This window comes from Pituophis catenifer, unplaced genomic scaffold, assembly GCF_029215685.1.
Source record: "Pituophis catenifer annectens isolate HBS135680 unplaced genomic scaffold, rPitCat1.0.hap2 SCAF_2, whole genome shotgun sequence".
Classification (NCBI taxonomy): Eukaryota; Metazoa; Chordata; class Lepidosauria; order Squamata; family Colubridae; genus Pituophis; species Pituophis catenifer.
Genome location: NW_027256882.1, coordinates 96,595,706 through 96,612,759, shown reverse-complemented (window position 1 = coordinate 96,612,759; position 17,054 = coordinate 96,595,706). Strand labels below are relative to the sequence as shown.

Genomic DNA, 17,054 nt, shown 5'->3' with positions numbered 1-17,054 from the left:
TTTATCCACCAGTAGGTGGCCTGGTGGGCAATGAGACAAACGAAGACGGACGGAGGAGAGCAAATTCAAGTCTCGGAATTCATTCTGCTCGCTCTTGAGAGTAGAAGGAGGGGAGCTCCAGGGCTGCGAACGGTTGCTAGCCTGCCTGCCGGCCCACCAAGCTAAACAGAATTATTCTATTACTTTTACGCCGGACGAGAAAACCATTCTGCGGCGCTTATACTCCTTTCTTGAGAAGGGAAACATCACGTCGGGCGGCAGACGTTTCCAACGCCCGGAAACTCGCCTCTTCCTGCCTGAATGCAAGACGACCTTCCCGCTGAAGTGCTCCAAGGGCTTCCTGCCCCCTTGATCCACCGAGCCGGGCAGGTGATTTTACGGAGTGGGCGGGAAGGAGGGGGCGAAGAGGCCGGTTCTCAGCGCGAATATTACCCTCCAAGTCCGTGGGTTTTCCTCCCAGGAAAGTGGATGCAGCCCACGGGCGGCTTATCTCCGGCAACTAACTTGGGTAAGTAAGTAGCAATGCTTTTCTTCCCCCTTTGATTTGGATTGCTGTGCAGGAACTGGTGTCGGAATGGTAGTGCTTAGCCATTAAGGGTGAACTACAGTAAATTTTGGACGGCTTAGTGAATTCTTTAAAAAAAAAAAAAAAGCCACACCGATTTCTTGTTTTTAGAGCTTTGCCACTTCCTTTCCCGCTTGCACGATTGACATTTCTCTTCCATTCGATTCATTTCTCTATTTTTCGGTTCCAGGGGAAACTCCACGTAGTAAAAATAAATAAATAAATAAATCCATCTTTGCCATTTGGTCCGCTTTTCAGAAGTTCCCTTTTCTGGTTTGAGAGTTTCCCAGATAGGGTTGTCAGTAATTTCATTTGGCTCCCTTTAAACAAAGCTTTCTAAGCTATTATATTTCCAGGAGGGTTTTTTTTTTTCTAGGTGAGCCTTTGAGACATACAGGCCTTGAGGCATATAGGTGAAATGACATGTTGATGCAGTCTTTGAATGCTGGATTACTGCTGCTTTGTTTTCTCTTTCTAAAGAACATTTTTAGTGAGACTTCTTCCTGAAAGCCCTTAGTGCATGCTACAAATATATCCAATTATTTTTGCTTAGATGTCTTTTGTTATGCCTTGCCAGTTCTGTGCTTTTTTTTCTCTTCATAGCACTTAGCTGTGGGATGACTGAAAATGTGTTTCGGGAGGCATTGTAGAAGGAGAGCTGTCGTTAGCATAAATCAGGAATTGTCCAATCGCAATTTTTCTGATTAAATTTTTATTCACGACAGGCTTTTGAGAGCTGCACCTCAGTTCCTATATACGTACAGTGATTAGAATGATGTGGGGGGAAGGAGAAGAGAGAGGGAGGCAGGTTGATTATGCAGATAACACATGAGACAAATTACAAATACCTTTATCAGTTTAGATGACTTTTGTTGTAGTAATAACTATCTATTTTAATATGTTAAAACTCATTATGTTCAACTAGGCCTTTGAGAAAGCCTTAAACCTCAATCAATCATTTCAGTGATGCTGTTAAAGTCTCTTTTTTTCAAAATAGTCACTTTGAGATCCACAGTAGAGGGGTCTGGGAGGTTGAATCACTCTGAAATTTCTTTGTCCTTGTTTTGAGCCTGATGTCAAACTTGTGCCCATTTATTCTTTTGTCAAAGTTTGTCTTACGTAAGGAGCATTGCTGGAAGAGCATGACAAGTATCACGTAAGATGATGAACATGTAATGGCTCTTCTAATCTTGTGTATGCTTGGGCCTGTGTTGGTGCTGTTGGAGGACATATATTGATTTGACAAATTAAAATTTGTAGAAAACATGCTATAAGATTCTTTCTGTGGTTCAGATTCAGAAGGATATCTAGGCTTTTGACTTGCTTTCACAGCTCACTTTGAATTCTTTTGCAGTCTCAGTTATTCATTTGTACAGTGAGAATAAGTTTCCAGGGATTGCTATGGTGATAAGCAGAGGGAGAAAATATTTATTTTGTAAAATTTTGGTAATCAGTGAGAAGAAGCCCCTTAAGGTCCTTTCTCACTTGGACCTTTATGGTAGCATTGTGTAGACGTTGTCCTTGTGATTGGAGAAAGTCGGGAATATGTCCCTATCCATTAGTTTAAGACATACTAAGGCACAAATAGCAATTAGTTCCTGTTAAATGGCATGTTGGCTTTGACATTTTTTTTTGTCTAGAATTGCTAGAGAAAGAGATATGTTTCTAATTGCTTCATTATTAGGATGCTTGGCAGCAATTTGATTCTAATTTCCTACTGGAAGTTTCCAATATGAGTTTGTTGCATTTCTTCTTCGCTGCTTCTTTCTAAGATAGAGTGAGCTACTTTGGGCAATATCAGAACTGGGCAACCATGCTGCCTGTGTCAGCTCTGAAGAAAGAGGTTAATCAAAAGAACAGCAGGGATAGGCCAGCAGCACTTTCATAAGCAATGCCACAAATGTTTCTCATGAAGGCAGATCTTTTTAGAACAGAAAAGCATCTTATATTTAATGCCGTCTGTGTATATGTACATGTGCATGCATATCTATATTTGTTCTCTAATTTGTAGGTATGCCAAACAGATGTCCTCCAGATGTTGAATATCAGCTCTCAGAATTCCCCACCCAACGAGGCCATTTCTAAGAATTCAGGGAATTTAAATCCATGTATCTGCAGCTATAATCTTTACAATCCTCTCCCACATTTTTCTGTTCAATTAACATAATATATTTGATGGGTTATTTTTCTTGAATTCTTAATTTTGCAGTTTCAATATTGTTTAGCACTGGATTATATTTATTTACCCCTCACTAAATGGCAGCAGCAACTACGGAGGATGGTAGTTTTTTCTCTCCAACTGAATATTCTTAGCTTCTTTTTGCTTGCCTCTCCATAAAGAAGACCTCTGACAAGAGGCCAGAGTTCTCACCTAGCATTGGCTTTGGTATTTATAAGAGCCCTAAAACTAGTTAGCTTACTTGAGCCCTGGTAAGTCACAACCATTGTAGTTTGTAAAACATGATTTAAAACCTAGCCAATTTCAGTTTCTTTGCGAAACTGTGCTGACATAAATTATGGCTTAACGTGTTAAGCAGCATAGATGTTTTTAGAATCAGTAATGGATGCGGATAAAAATACATTTTCTCATACCACAGGATACGTAAGCTTTATTTTTCTTTTGCAAACCTTATCTTGACCTCAAGGGTGTATATCATATCAGAATATCTGAGTAACTGGCATGAATGGGGTGAAAAAGAGTTTAGGAGGCAGTTCCCACAAGGACAGATTAAAGATCTTCTGTAGCTTGAACTGATATGATAAATATGTTGAATCATTTAAAGGACTGTCACAATGAAAGTAAGAGACCTGATATTCTGTTGCTCTTAAACGTTAGACCCAAAGTGATCTCTTCTTGGCAACAAATGAAGGGCGGGGGAAAAGTCTTCAGATGAAACTTTAACAAAAATCATCAGCTGCTTAACAGTAGACCATTACACTTGTGGGGTAGGGAACTTTTCTTTGTTAGAGGATTTTTAAGGAAAGTACAATGCTACAATGGTAGAATTTCTACTACTTCAAAAGATGGGTTTACATTACTATTGAGGATCAGTGCTATCACTATGACTCTATTAGGAATAGACCTAAATCTGATCTTGAAGTTACTTCTAGTCTATCAATATAAGGTTGATAGGGTCTACAATTACTCCTTGTTTGTTGCTACTATCAACTTACCCACTTTCCCAGTTCTGAGTAATTTTATAACTATAACTCAGCACATGTGCACTCCGTTTTCAAATCCTAGTAACGGGCACAGAAGTGCTCTAAAAATACCCATATGTACAAAGATTGGGCATCAAGGCTTCCATATTCTCGTTTCACCTGCAAGGACTTTGTAGAGAAACTTGGATTCAAATTAAGTTTATTTCCAAGGGAACTTTTGACAAATCTATAGAAAACACTGTGGGCTGTTGACTGCAAAAAGTATGAATCTGAACAACAGATTAAGCATAACTGCCTTTACATGCTAATAGCAGCGCATTCCAAATAGTTAAAATGACTTTGTTAAATCACAACAAATGGGTAGATGGTTGTTAACATGGTCAATTAATAAACTTTTGAGATGTGAAAAAACTGCTCCATATTAAATATGAGAAATTAAAGTAGGATGTTTATTCATTTTGGGGTTTGCTTGCAGGCTTCTTACAAAATGCCGATGTTTTAACAAGTCATCTCTTTGAGGCATGAAGATGAGTGTAGCTGGCCTTTGAATCCACACAAACTTTGATGTAACAATGTTATCTTTGATCTTGATTACTTAAGAAAATCTTTATCCCGACTCCAGCTTAACCTGCTCATTCTGACGTCAAAGTCACAACAGGCTCCTGCAAAGTCTGGAGGAGAAATTGCAAAAGTGGTGTCAATTTAGTCAGTTTAGAGATAAAAAGTGGGAGGAGGGGGTTAAAGGAATTTGTATCCAGGTCTCCTTTCATATCTGTTAAACCAATTACATGTCAATCAAAAATTATTTACTGTATGCCTTTTTTTGGATGTATGGGCCAATCAGATCCAAATCCCTTTGAATTGGTAGAAGATTCCAGTGCAAAGCAAAGCAAAATGTTAACTATTAATCACATAGCATGCAGCTGTCCATTGTGTATTTCTTTTCTACAGCTTAAATGTGCAGAGTCCTGATATGAATCAAGATTACCATAAGCAAGGAGAGAAGTTTCAAAAAGAGAGAAAAACTTCTGTTAGCAAAAGTGCCTGTTAAAGACACAGTGGATAGAGAGGCAACTGACAAAATGTGCATCACGACACAAACCAGATGACTTACATCTTTGCTTGAAAAGGAGGTTGTAAATGCAAGAAGAGCAAGGGTGCTTGCATCGTGGTGTCACAATGCATCTGTCACCATTTTTGTGTCATCATAATTTGTAGAGGACACTTACACTCATATAAACCAACACTTGTTGCTTTATTTGTGACACCAGTGCAGATACAAAGTTCCGAGGTTAGAATCCTAGAAGTAATATTTATATTATTGTGCAATAAGTAATAATTATGAGTAGATATGTATAGGATTACAGTATGAATTAAACTAGTTCATTTATAAATTATTCCTGACATGGAAAAAATGTCCAGGATTCAGAGCTTAGTGTTAAGTCATTATTATAATGGCTGAGTAAATTAGATCACTTAGACCTAAGTCTTGCTTGACAAGAAGTTGTTCCCTGTAATGGCTGCACTAATGCTTTTCACTGGAAACAGAGCCTATTCTATTTGTTTTCCCCCATATTCTATGACAAAGGAATTCAACTTTAACATAACAGTACCAGAAAATTCTTCATCAAAAGTATAAGTCAGCTAGAGGAAAAGTTTATCCTCCATAAGTAGGAGATCAAAAAATAGGTTGGTGAAGTTTCAACCCAAATCTCATCCCATATAGAAGCCAGGGAGATTTTTATTCATGAACTGCCTTTCTAACTTATCCTTCCAAACAGTCTTCTCCCACGTAAAATTGGAAGTGTCTTGGCGACGTTTCGACGAAGTCTCATTCGTCATCTTCAGGCTGGTGTTCTCGGCTTCGTGCTTCCAGGAGCAATGTGAGATCGCAGCTGTCTCTTCCTTTTAACTGCTAGTGGGGGTGTGAGCTGATTGGGTGGGAACTTGGCTGTGTTCTGATTGGGTGGAGGTGTGTTCTGATTGGTTAGGGGCTTGGCTGTGCTCTGATTGGATGGGGGGTTTGTTGTGCTCTGATTGGCTGGGGGGGTGTTCTGTTTGGGTGGGGGCTTGGTTGTGCTCAGCTTAGTCTGAGTTGCAGGGGGATTTGAGCTGGTGAGCTGCGTTGTTGTTGTTTGGCTTCGTGTTTGTGGCCGTGCGAGCTCTTCATGGTGGGTGTCAGTCTGCTTCATGGATGGATTGGAGGGGTTTAAAGTGGCTAATGATGCAGCTGCGGTCTGGCTTCTGGTCCTTGGTCGTGGCTCATTATCAGTGTGGGTTTGAGTCTGCTTTATGCGTGGATGTGTGGTGGTGACATCCTGTGTGGCTCTCGTGAGTGTGGGTCTGGTGTCATTCGTCATGTTAGGGACTCGTTTGTCAATAAGGGCGGGTTTCCAAATGGCTGGTAGGCGGGAGGTATCGTCTCGTTTGTTCATGCTGTGTGGGCGTTTTTCTATCTCGATGGCTTCTCTGATTATTCTGTTGTTAAAGTGTTCAGTTTTGGCGATAGTTCTGGTCTTTTTAAAGTCAATATCATGTCCTGTGGCTTTAAGGTGTTGGACCAGGGAAGAAGTTGGTTCCTCTTTTCTGACTGAGTTCTTGTGTTCTTCTATGCGTGCACTTATTCATCTGTTGGTTTGTCCGATGTATGTGGTGGGGCAGGCGGTGCATGGGATTTCATATACTCCTTGATTTTCTAACTCAATTTTGTCTTTGGGGTTCCTTAGGATGGTGGATATTTTTCGGTTTGTGCAGAATGCTGTCTTGATGTTATGTTTGTGGAGGATTTTGCTTATTCTGTCTGTGGTGCCTTTTATGTATGGTGCCTTTTATATATATATATATATATATATATATATATATATATATATATATATATATATATATATATATATAGTATTAAATAATCAATTACTTATTGAATAGGTTGGGGAAAGCTATCTCCTAAGTTTGCTAAAATATAGAGTGTTTTTTAAAAGCAAATACAAAACACTGAGCCATAAAACAAAGTCTGATATCAATTTTTATGTCTATGCCCTCTTTTTTTGACATTTTTTCAGCCATCAAGAGACAAGGGCTATGTGATGGGGACACTACAGAATTCAGTTTTAGATGAGTTGTGAGTTGGAGGGGGTTAAATATTGTGTTAAGCATATTAAAAGCTCAGTTGCCTCATTTAATTAATCTGAAGTAAATTAATTTGAAGAAGAAATATGTTTTAAAGATGGGAGTATATAAAAATACAATAAACTATTAAAAAAACCTGGATAGTGAATAAATAGATGTTTATATTGCAGTCCATGCATGTTTGAAAATTGCAATCCCTGCATAAGAATAAAGTTCATTGAAATCAAAAGGATTTCTTTGAATAAACATATATGCCTATACTGTTTACATAATTTTCCAGAAATGACATTTATTTAATTCAGTGCTTACATTTCCTGTATACGGATTTAGTTTCACCTTACATTTTAAAACTGCTTTCATCTGCAATATCTTTAAATAATGAAGTTCACGTAATAAAAATATTCTTTCTATTAGTTGAAAATTCATATCAACCCCTGCTAATTTTCGTACAGAGAAAGACTTTAAAGAAAAATTTTAACGGTGAGAAGTTGCAGTTAAAGCAGCAGGAATACTTATGGTTGGTATCAGTGGTGGATTGCTACCGGTCCCCCCCCCCCCCGATCGGGCGAATGGTAGTGGTGGCAGTGGGAGGCTCCGCCCACCCACCCAGACGCTTTTACGCATGTGTAGAAGTGGAGCATGCGAGCGCCCACAAGAAAACCCAGCGATGGGTTTTGAAACCCGCCCCTGTTTGGTATGCAATGCTGAACTAAATAAAAACACAAGTTACATGGGTCTATGACAATTCACCGTGCTCAACTTGCTGCAGCCAATTCACCATGGGACAGCTCACTGTTGCGTTAATATCAAAGAAATGCTGGAACACAATCATGCAAAAGGATGCAAAAGGACGGACAGAATGAAATGTGAATGACAAAAATTAAAATATTGTTTTATTTATTTTAAATAGTTAAATTGAATTGTTAAATAGTCCCGCAGCAAGTTGGCCACAACAGATTGGCTGTGGCAAACTGCCCCATTCCGAGCCAAACATTGTTATGGCAGCCCATTCCATTGGATTCTGGGTGACTTACAAAATCCAAATATACATTTAAAATGGTTTTTAAAAATCCCAGAACCAAAAAACACAGTGGGGTCTCCCAAAAACAGTTAACCCCAGCCCTAAGAACAAAGGTGGCTTTTCTGGCTTTCTGGAACCCCATGCTGCTTCAGAGGCAGGGGCAGCTTCCTTCACCCTTCAAGATAGCAATATTTTATTGAGGGAAACTGGAGTGCATCTATTCTGTCCAACACCGGCTGATCCTAAATAAATAAATAACAGTATCAAGACTTAGGAAGGCTACAATTGTAGATTATCTGGGAAATTGAAGAAAACAAATTTCTATATTGTTGACAAGAAAATTACATGTATATCAATTAGAGGGTTTGTGTATTTGTTTGCTGTTCAGAATGTAGGGTCTGGCCTTACACAGATAAACCAACTATTACAAAGATACGTCGCCCTGATTTAGTGTCAATCCTTCCAGGAAGCATGACTAAATGAGCTAATTCTACTTTATTGTAAAGCTACATTAACAGAATCTTGCAAATCTGAAGATACAAATCTCTCTCCACCATTTTCATCTGTTTGATACATGGGTAGGAGAGATTTCCTTCCTAAATTTCATCCTCTGAATATGAAGGCCCAGGGGCTCCCTCCTCTCTTGTCTGATTGTTTCCTAGGCAGGGTCTCTTCTTCTTGTCCCTCAAGGTGATTCTCACATACTATTGCATCTAGCTAGGAGTAGTGTCACAGTTTACAAATCTAAAGTATCAAAGACAATTTTCTGTAGAGTGACTGATAGTAGGAAGGACTAGTATTATTTGTGCTCTTGATAAGATAATGATCGAATGTTCTGAAATGCATCTTATTCATGGATCTTTTCAAGATGGCCACCATTTCTGTGCCTCTCTTTAAGACAAAATTTGCAGATGTATTCAAATATTGAGATGATGTGGACATAGTCATGGCTCTATGTTTCTGAGTCAAGGAGTCACATAAAACTCCTGATCACAAGTTTGCCCTTTGTAGCACCGATGAGCACAGGAGGTTACCAGCCAATCAGTATTCACTTGTCATCCTTTCAAATTGACTAATAGCTGCATTGACTTTTGTTTCAATGGGTCATGGCTAAAAATATCCCTCTCACAAGCAAAAAAAAAAAAATGATGCAAAGAAAGATGTATATGTATTTTTGTGAATGTATTTTTAAACATTCCTTGGTTTGCAAAAACAATTAGAAGAGAAACTATGCAAGAATGGGTAGGTAGTTATCTATTTCCACTTTTTATCTGTTCTTTAAATTTATTTTTTTAATTTATTTTTATCCAGCCTTTATTATTTTTATAAATAACTCAAAACAGTCAACCTGCATAATATTCCTATTTTCTCCTATTTTTCCCCCGAAACAACAACCCTGTTAAGTCTTTCCTGAAGGCTTTATTGTTAAAACAGCTGTCTCTCCACTGCTTAGTTACAAAGCAATGTGTGGACTGAAAGGGCAATGTTCCTTCCCATCAGATTATAAAACCAAAGGTTAATTAAAATAATAATTACATACAGCAAATACTTTTACGACATAGTTTATTGAAGAGTATCAGAGTGCATGGTTTTCCACTCCCCCAAAGATTCTCCTGTTGAAAAGAATATTTTGTAGTTGTCTAGTATATTGAGTAGAGACCCTGATTAAGGCATCTCACTAGAAATCAGGGGACCATGGATTCTAGGCTTGTCTTAGGAACAAAGACAACCGGGTGACCTTGGACCAGTCACTTTGTCTCAGCCCTAAGAAGGAAGCAGTGCAGTGGTGGGTTGCTCCCGTTCGCACCGGTTCGCAAGAACTGGTAGTAAAAATTTGTAGTAGATCGGAGAACCGGTAATAACATTGGCTGGCCACGCCCCCGAACCGGTCCCCGGCCCGGTCGCCACTCGCTTACCCTGCCCACCTCATCAGAGGCTTTTTTTTTTTTTACTTTTAAAAGCATTTTTCTTACAACCTCTTCGGCCGAAAAAAATGTTTTTAAAAGTAAAATAAAAAAAGCCTCTGATGATCATGCAGCTCAGCTGGGATCGTCAGAAGCTTCTGAAAGCATTTTTCTCTGCAACCTCTTTGGCTGAAGAGGTTGTAGAAAAAAAAATGCCTTTAAAAGCCTCTGGCGATCCCAGCTGAGTTGCCTGATCGTCAGAGGCTTCTAAAAGCATTTTTCTCTGCAACCTCTTCGGCCGAAGAGATTGTAGGAAAAAGAATGCCTTTAAAAGTCTCTGGCGATCCCAGCTGTGTTGCCTGATCGCCAGAGGCTCCTAAAAGCATTTTTTTCTGCAATCTCTTAAGGTTGTAGAAAAAATGCTTTTAAAAGTTTTTTTAAAAAAAAAGTTGGCCACGCCCACCCAATCACATTACCCCCCCCCCACCAAGCCATGCCCACAAAATAAGCCATGCCCACAGAACCGGTAGTAAAAAAGTTTAGAACCCACCCCTGAAGCACTGGCAAACACTTCTGAAAAACTTTGCCAAGACAACTGCTTGGATTTGTCTGGGCAGTCTCTGAGAATTGGACGTAATTGAATGGAAGAAGAAAAAATAAGAATATAAACAGCAACCCAACTTTAAAAGCTGCTTTCTGTCATTCTGTCATATATCCTATCCCTCTACACATTCAGCTTGCCTGATGCTATCCAACAAATTGGATAGCATCCAACAAATCCAGCCTCCTTAAAAAGAGAAAAACATAGACATTCTGATATGAAAGCATCTGTTTTATCTTACAATGCACAAATGGATTTCTTTGTTTATTTAGCATATGTGCATCCCATCCCCCATACAAGGAACACAACATTGTTAGGTAGTTCAGAAAGATAATGATGATCATGGATTTGTGTATAGCTTCTAATATTTACGTAGGCTCATCTTCTGACTTCTGGATACATTGGACTTGAATACTGTATCTCCAAACGGTATGAACAAACAAATATACTGGCCCAATTCTGGAATTTGAATTCCAACATTTTTGGAGAGCATCGTATCGAGGACATCTGGTTTACAAAAATGTTTTAGAAAGTCAAATAGCAAATTACATCAAATTCCATATGGTATAAGGGTGGGTATCTATCTTCAAAGTGATCTATTCCATTAGGCTTGTACAACTTTGCTGGTACAAACTGGATATTTTTACTTTTAATGATTTAATTCTATAAACACTTATACTGTATGAATACATAAATAGAGATGAAAATGTATGTAAGATTTCTGAAAAATGTTCTACTCTGCCTTAAAAGAAGCCCCAGTATGGCTGTATCTGCTGTAGAGGAAAGAAAAGACTCAATGATGGAGATGGGCAGTTAAGAAGTCTGATATATAAATTTACATTATAAGAGCAATGGTGGCTCAGTGGTTAAAATGCAGTATTGCAGACTAATTCCACTGACTGCCAACTGCCAGCAGTTCAGTAGTTTGAATCTCACCAACTCAAACCTTCCGTCTTTCCGAGATCAGTAAAATGAGGACCCAGATTGTTGGGGGCAATATGCTAACTCTGTAAATCGCTGTAAAGCACTGTGATGTGGTATATAAGTCTAAGTGCTATTGCTATTGCTAAATAAATAAATATATGCTTATTTGAACTTTCCATGGATTAACTGAACCATCACGGTCAATGGTGAGGATTGCTGGATGTTGCAACTCAGCAATCTCTGGAGGACCATACTAACCCTAATTTGTTTTTGCTTTGTTTTGTTTTTTTATTGTTGTTGTTTAGTTGATAATTTTTCTTCCCTTTTTCTTGCCTTAGGGAAGAACTCAGGAAGATGATGGGTAACTCGGAGAGCATGGAATCTACCCAACTTGCCCTTCCGAAGCACATTCTGGACATTTGGGCCATTGTCTTAATCATCCTGGGTACCATTGTCATCATGACTTTACTAGTATTGTGCCCAGCAACAACGGTGATTATTTATAGGGTTTGGACACACCCTATGCATCATAATGGTGCCGAGTGAGATCGGCCTCCTTGTCGCTGTTTGGACTCTGCTTTTGAGGAACACAGGCTAAACGCAATAGGAAAAGCAGCCGGATTATCTGGCAGTTTTCAAGATTAGGTTGAGCCCTGAGCAGGCATTGGTAAATTGTCAGCAAAGATATGGTAGCAACACATCTGCTGTCAGCATGTGATAAGAATGCTACAGCTCACAAAAAGTATCTTCTGAGTGCCTGGTTATCTATTTGGCTTATGTCCACAGAACATTACATCCTGGACTTTATCCCCACTTGTAGAATGAGCTAAACTGCTACAGAATTCCAGATCCTTCCAGTTTTTATTTCTGGTGTGTGTACTTCATTCAAAACGAGCCTGTTTTCATGTTTACTGAGCAAACTATTCCAAGGGAACAAGGTGATGGCAGAATCACAGTGCTGAAGAGGACACCTTTAGTAAAAATTTAAATAGTGGTTGCTTTGAATAAGCAATTTGCTTTATCTGATCCAGACAATCTTCATTCCACAACAGATCAGATGAGATGGAAAGCTAGAAGTCTTGCCTGATATATTTGTGGTCCACCTTTCTCCCATTCCCCTCTGTTTCAAGCAGCACCGGTTAAAGAGGATTAAAAGGAAGAAATGAGAAGTCACCAGATAAGTGACTGGTGGAAATTATCTTTGGTATCTACTGCAGTTGAACAGTACATTCATAATGAGAGTATTTTAAAGAAATTGAATGAACATAATATAGAGAAAGAGAAAGGAGAGGCTATACGTCTAGAAAAAATATTTTACTGTCAGGGATTGGTGTAAAATGTGACCATGAGAAAATAAAATTAAAAAAACTTTTCATTTGTGAAACTAGATTTCGTGATAGGAAGGTCTATCTCAAAAAATATTTTATAGTTATTGTGCTATACAAGTAGTATTATGATGGAGGGTTTTTGTTATTATTATTATTTTAGGGGATTGATTCCGGTCATCAAACCTTTTAAAAATATATTCTCTTTTTAGTAATTGACTTCTTAGAAGTACTACAGTAGCTTCCTTCAAATGGTTGGAACAAAATCATTCAGATTTCTTGAGGACAGCCAGTCTACACATTTCATTTACCTGGCTGATAGAATAATTTGCATTTTCAAGGATCAGGCAATATAATGTCCTTTGTCTTTCTCCCATAGTTAATAGTGTCAGGAATGAGCACATTCAAGTCACGCTTGTTTTCCGTTCCCTTATACAGTAGAGCTGGTAGCCTCTCATCCACAGAGGTTATTAGACCTCTCAGATCTACAGAGAACATAAACATTTAGCAGGGATTTTGGTACATGCCTTAGGGAAATGTTTTGGTAGGTAAAAAATACTGCAGTGATTAATAAATGACACAATCTATACTCATATACATATCAACTGACACTGAATTCATTTCCAGTCAACATATCATGAGAAAATTGCTATATTAAATTTCAGTATTGTGCAATGCTGTGTAATAAACTGTTATTGGTGCCTGTCTCTGAATTTTGATGTTTGAATATTAGTTTCCTTCTTCCTGTTTGGCCTTGAAGAATCTTACAGTATTGTCGTATTTTATTGTGTAACTTCATATCATTCTAGACCTCCCTTATCTGTTTTGTCAAGCTTCAAAACTCTCAAAGGAAACTAAATCCATAATGCAAACTTGTGTTGTTCCCTATTATACATTATATGATTATCACCAATTGCCCTGGAAGCAGGAAATATATATATATAAATATAAATATATACCAGTAATTGATGGACACTTGAGATTAGAGTCTTGTGGGGGCACAAGAGTTTAGGTTTATTTAGAAATAAACAAGCATACAACAATATTAGACGGCGGCTAGAATTACAGAAATTACAAAACCTGATATTTGAGACAAGACTTTGGAACTCTGAGATCATGTTTGTTTTGTACTGGATGAGGTTTTGATTCCATGGCTGGTTTGTGCCACAATGCTGTCTTAGGCTCAATTTGCAGCATTTTCTCACATAGTCTAGGGGTTATATGTGGTATGAGCTGAGGAAATGAATGGAGGCTTCAATAGTGAGATGAGTCAGCCTTTAACCTAGAAAGAGATAGAAGATGTTTTATTTACTACATTCTGTTTCCTGCATAATGAAATCTAGGTGTGAGGTATATTCAGAGGAATTAAATGTGCATTTAATGCAAAAACTATCTTAGCTGTATTGCACGCACTGTATTGCATACACTCAAAATACTCTCAAAATGGAGGAATGGACTTTTCTTATCTTTATATATAAAAGGAGTTAGACATTCTACTCCCACTCCCCACCTGAAAAGAACTCTGTTCCAACTGCCAGTTGCCTTATATTAACACGCTCTGATGCTAAGGAGTTAGACAACCAAGTATCCAACCAAGTAACCAACTCAGTCAACCAAGTATCTCTTTTCCTTTCTCTCTTTTCTTTCCTCTCATAAACCCAAGATGGCTTAAAGCTAATCTTGGTGATTTTGAAGGACTGTACATTTTGTGAATTTAAAGGAAAAGAAGCAGAGAGGCATCAGTTAGGGTCAGAATTATAAGAAGAGCCACTGAAGCATGTCAGGGATTGAAGGGCATTTAACTGTAAATGAACATACAATAAACAATACAATAAATGAGAAATCAAGAAAACATCCATTCCCATAGAGTAATTGAAAATAAGGTACTGTAAAGTAGGAAATATAAATCCATTTGAGAAGATTTCTGTCTTCTCTGTCTTACCAGCTTCTTCCTTTTCCTCTCACAAGGCTCTTAGTGGTAGTGTTTGAGGGTGGTAAATATTTAATTGATAAGCTTCATGAAACAATTACAATAAACAATAAAGGATATTGAAATTACTACAGGAACAGAACAGCCGTGTCTCTGATATTGTTAGAAACTGTGTTTTCCATTTATTTAGGTTTGCCGTGCTGTAAATCATCATTGAATTTTTTTTATAAAAAAAAAAAAAGAGGAAAGAGAAACTGCCTCAAAATCAGTCTCATGCTCAAAACAAGAGTCACGATCAAAACAAGATGCCTCATATCTTATAGTACATTTGATCTTAGCCACACCAACTTTTCTCAACACGTATGCTGCCATGGTTCATTCCACACGTTTTCATTCATCGTTGTCTCTATTTTGGCCACTTCTGTTCTGGGATGACAATGACAGCTGCCACCCATTTCTTCATGATCCCCAGCAGTCACAATTAAGTTGTTCAGATCTTTGGCCACCAGCAGGTACATCTCTTTCTCCAGTGGCTTATGAGCAAACATAACTCAGCAGTGAGGACCAGAGCTGGCATCCCCCAAATACTGACTTACAACCATAATTTCTGTTGCTAAGCAAGTCATTTGTTACATGAATTTTGGCATCACTTAACAACTTGTTGCCACAGCTGTTAAGTGAATCGCTGCAGTTATTAAATTAGTAACATGGTTGTTAAGTGAAGCAGGCTTCACCATTGACTTTGTTTATCACAAGGTCACAAAAGGGGATCACGTGACCCTGGAACACTGTAACTGATATAAATATGAACCAGTCTCCGAGCATCTGAATCTTGATCATGTGGCCGTGGGGATACTACAACAGTTCTAAGTGTGAAAAATGGTCATAAGTCGCTTTTTTCAGTGCTATTGTAACTTTGAATGGTCACTAAATGAACTGTTGTAAATCGAGGACTACCTGTGACCTTTCAGCTTCCCCATTATCTCACTTTCTCTCTTCATACCTCCACCATCAATGCCATTGCAATACATCTGTTCTTAGCTGCTCTTCCATTTCCTTTTTCCTCTTTCCTTTAGACAACAATGCCCTTTATTTTAGTAAGATAATAACCAAATCTTACAGACTTTACTAAGCTTCTGCGGATCCCATCTTACAGTAAAAACAAACCTTGTTTTGTTTTCAAAACCACAAGTTTGAGTTTCTTTCAGGACAGTGTAATCTTTTCTGCAAGTCTTCCTCTAATGACTCACTGAATCCTTCTCTGTTTTCAAAGTTAATTCTACATTTCTTTACAACCACACAAGAATTCATATTCATATCCTCTCCACTTCTCCCTAACAGCTATCTTTTAGAATCAAAATTCAAATAATTAAACTGACATTGAACTAACTATAAACAATCCCGGGTGCCATCTGGAAAAAGAGCACAAAGCACAATAGTAAGATAAATAGTAAAGGTGAACTGACCAAAATATATCCATTTGACAGACATTTGGCCACCTTTTCTACATAATTAATCTCAAACTAAGAGGGATCTAAAACTCAGGGGTTTTTTTTGTTTGTTCAACTTGTATACAGATAAATCCTCTGGAACTCTAAGCAATTGACAATGTTTGTACACTCAAAACAGCCACAGTGCATATGTGATCATGCAATCTTCCTGCATTATTCCAATCTTAGTACATATGTTGCCAAAATTGTATAACTATGGAGAGATCTGAAGATGGAACGTCCTGGTTCACAGCTCAGATATATTATCAGTTAAATCACGAACTCTACATTTTTATAAAAAAGTCAAGGGCTGTTGGAGTCTCTAAAGTTATCATTAGGAAGTACTCTAAGGATAAATCCAATTAAGATTATGTGATATGCTTGGCCTTAATTATGAGGAAGCATTTTTTTTCTCCAAGGAATTAATAAGAGACTCGATTAGGATAAAAACTGCTGCATAATGACTGGTTTTAATCAGGAAGGAGCAGAAGGGATCAAGGAGACAATTGCAGAAAATGAAATACAATACTCAAAAAAATAATATGCTTTGGCCCAAATAGTTTTATACCCAAACCTGTTCAATTTCTCCTCCAGAATTAGATTTGTCTTTTCTCTGCAGGCATACCACTGTGAGAAGAATTGCTAGTGTCTCTGAGGAGTGCACAAACTGTTTTGCTGTTCTTCATCCCTGAAGAACATCTAAAACAAAGTGTGTCCTTGTGTGTTTAGTAATAAATTGCCTTAATCGGATTAAGGCCAAACCAGAATAGATTTCTTTTTTAAAAAAAAAAACATTTTTAGGAGGAAGATTTTTTTTTTTTACAGGAACCACACTTTCATTATGTTTTGCTTTTTATTTTATTTTTTTTGCTCAAATGCATATGAAATATTTTATTTGCTGAGACAAAATTTGTTTCAAGTACAGTTTGAAATGCTTTATGGAACACATGGAATGCTATATATAATGAATCTTAATGCAAAAATGGCCTCAAGATCTGGTGACCAT

At 37.9% G+C, this 17,054-nt stretch overlaps 1 protein-coding gene across 1 annotated transcript; it reads left to right on the top strand.

Annotated features, from left to right (window-relative positions):
* On the top strand, nucleotides 1–13,335 carry SMIM3 (small integral membrane protein 3). Its single transcript, XM_070937218.1, has 2 exons — nucleotides 1–508; nucleotides 11,642–13,335. The coding sequence occupies exon 2, from the start codon at nucleotides 11,658–11,660 to the stop codon at nucleotides 11,847–11,849; it is 192 nt and encodes a 63-aa protein (XP_070793319.1). The 5' UTR covers nucleotides 1–508; nucleotides 11,642–11,657; the 3' UTR covers nucleotides 11,850–13,335.
* Nucleotides 13,336–17,054: the final 3,719 nt, after the last annotated feature.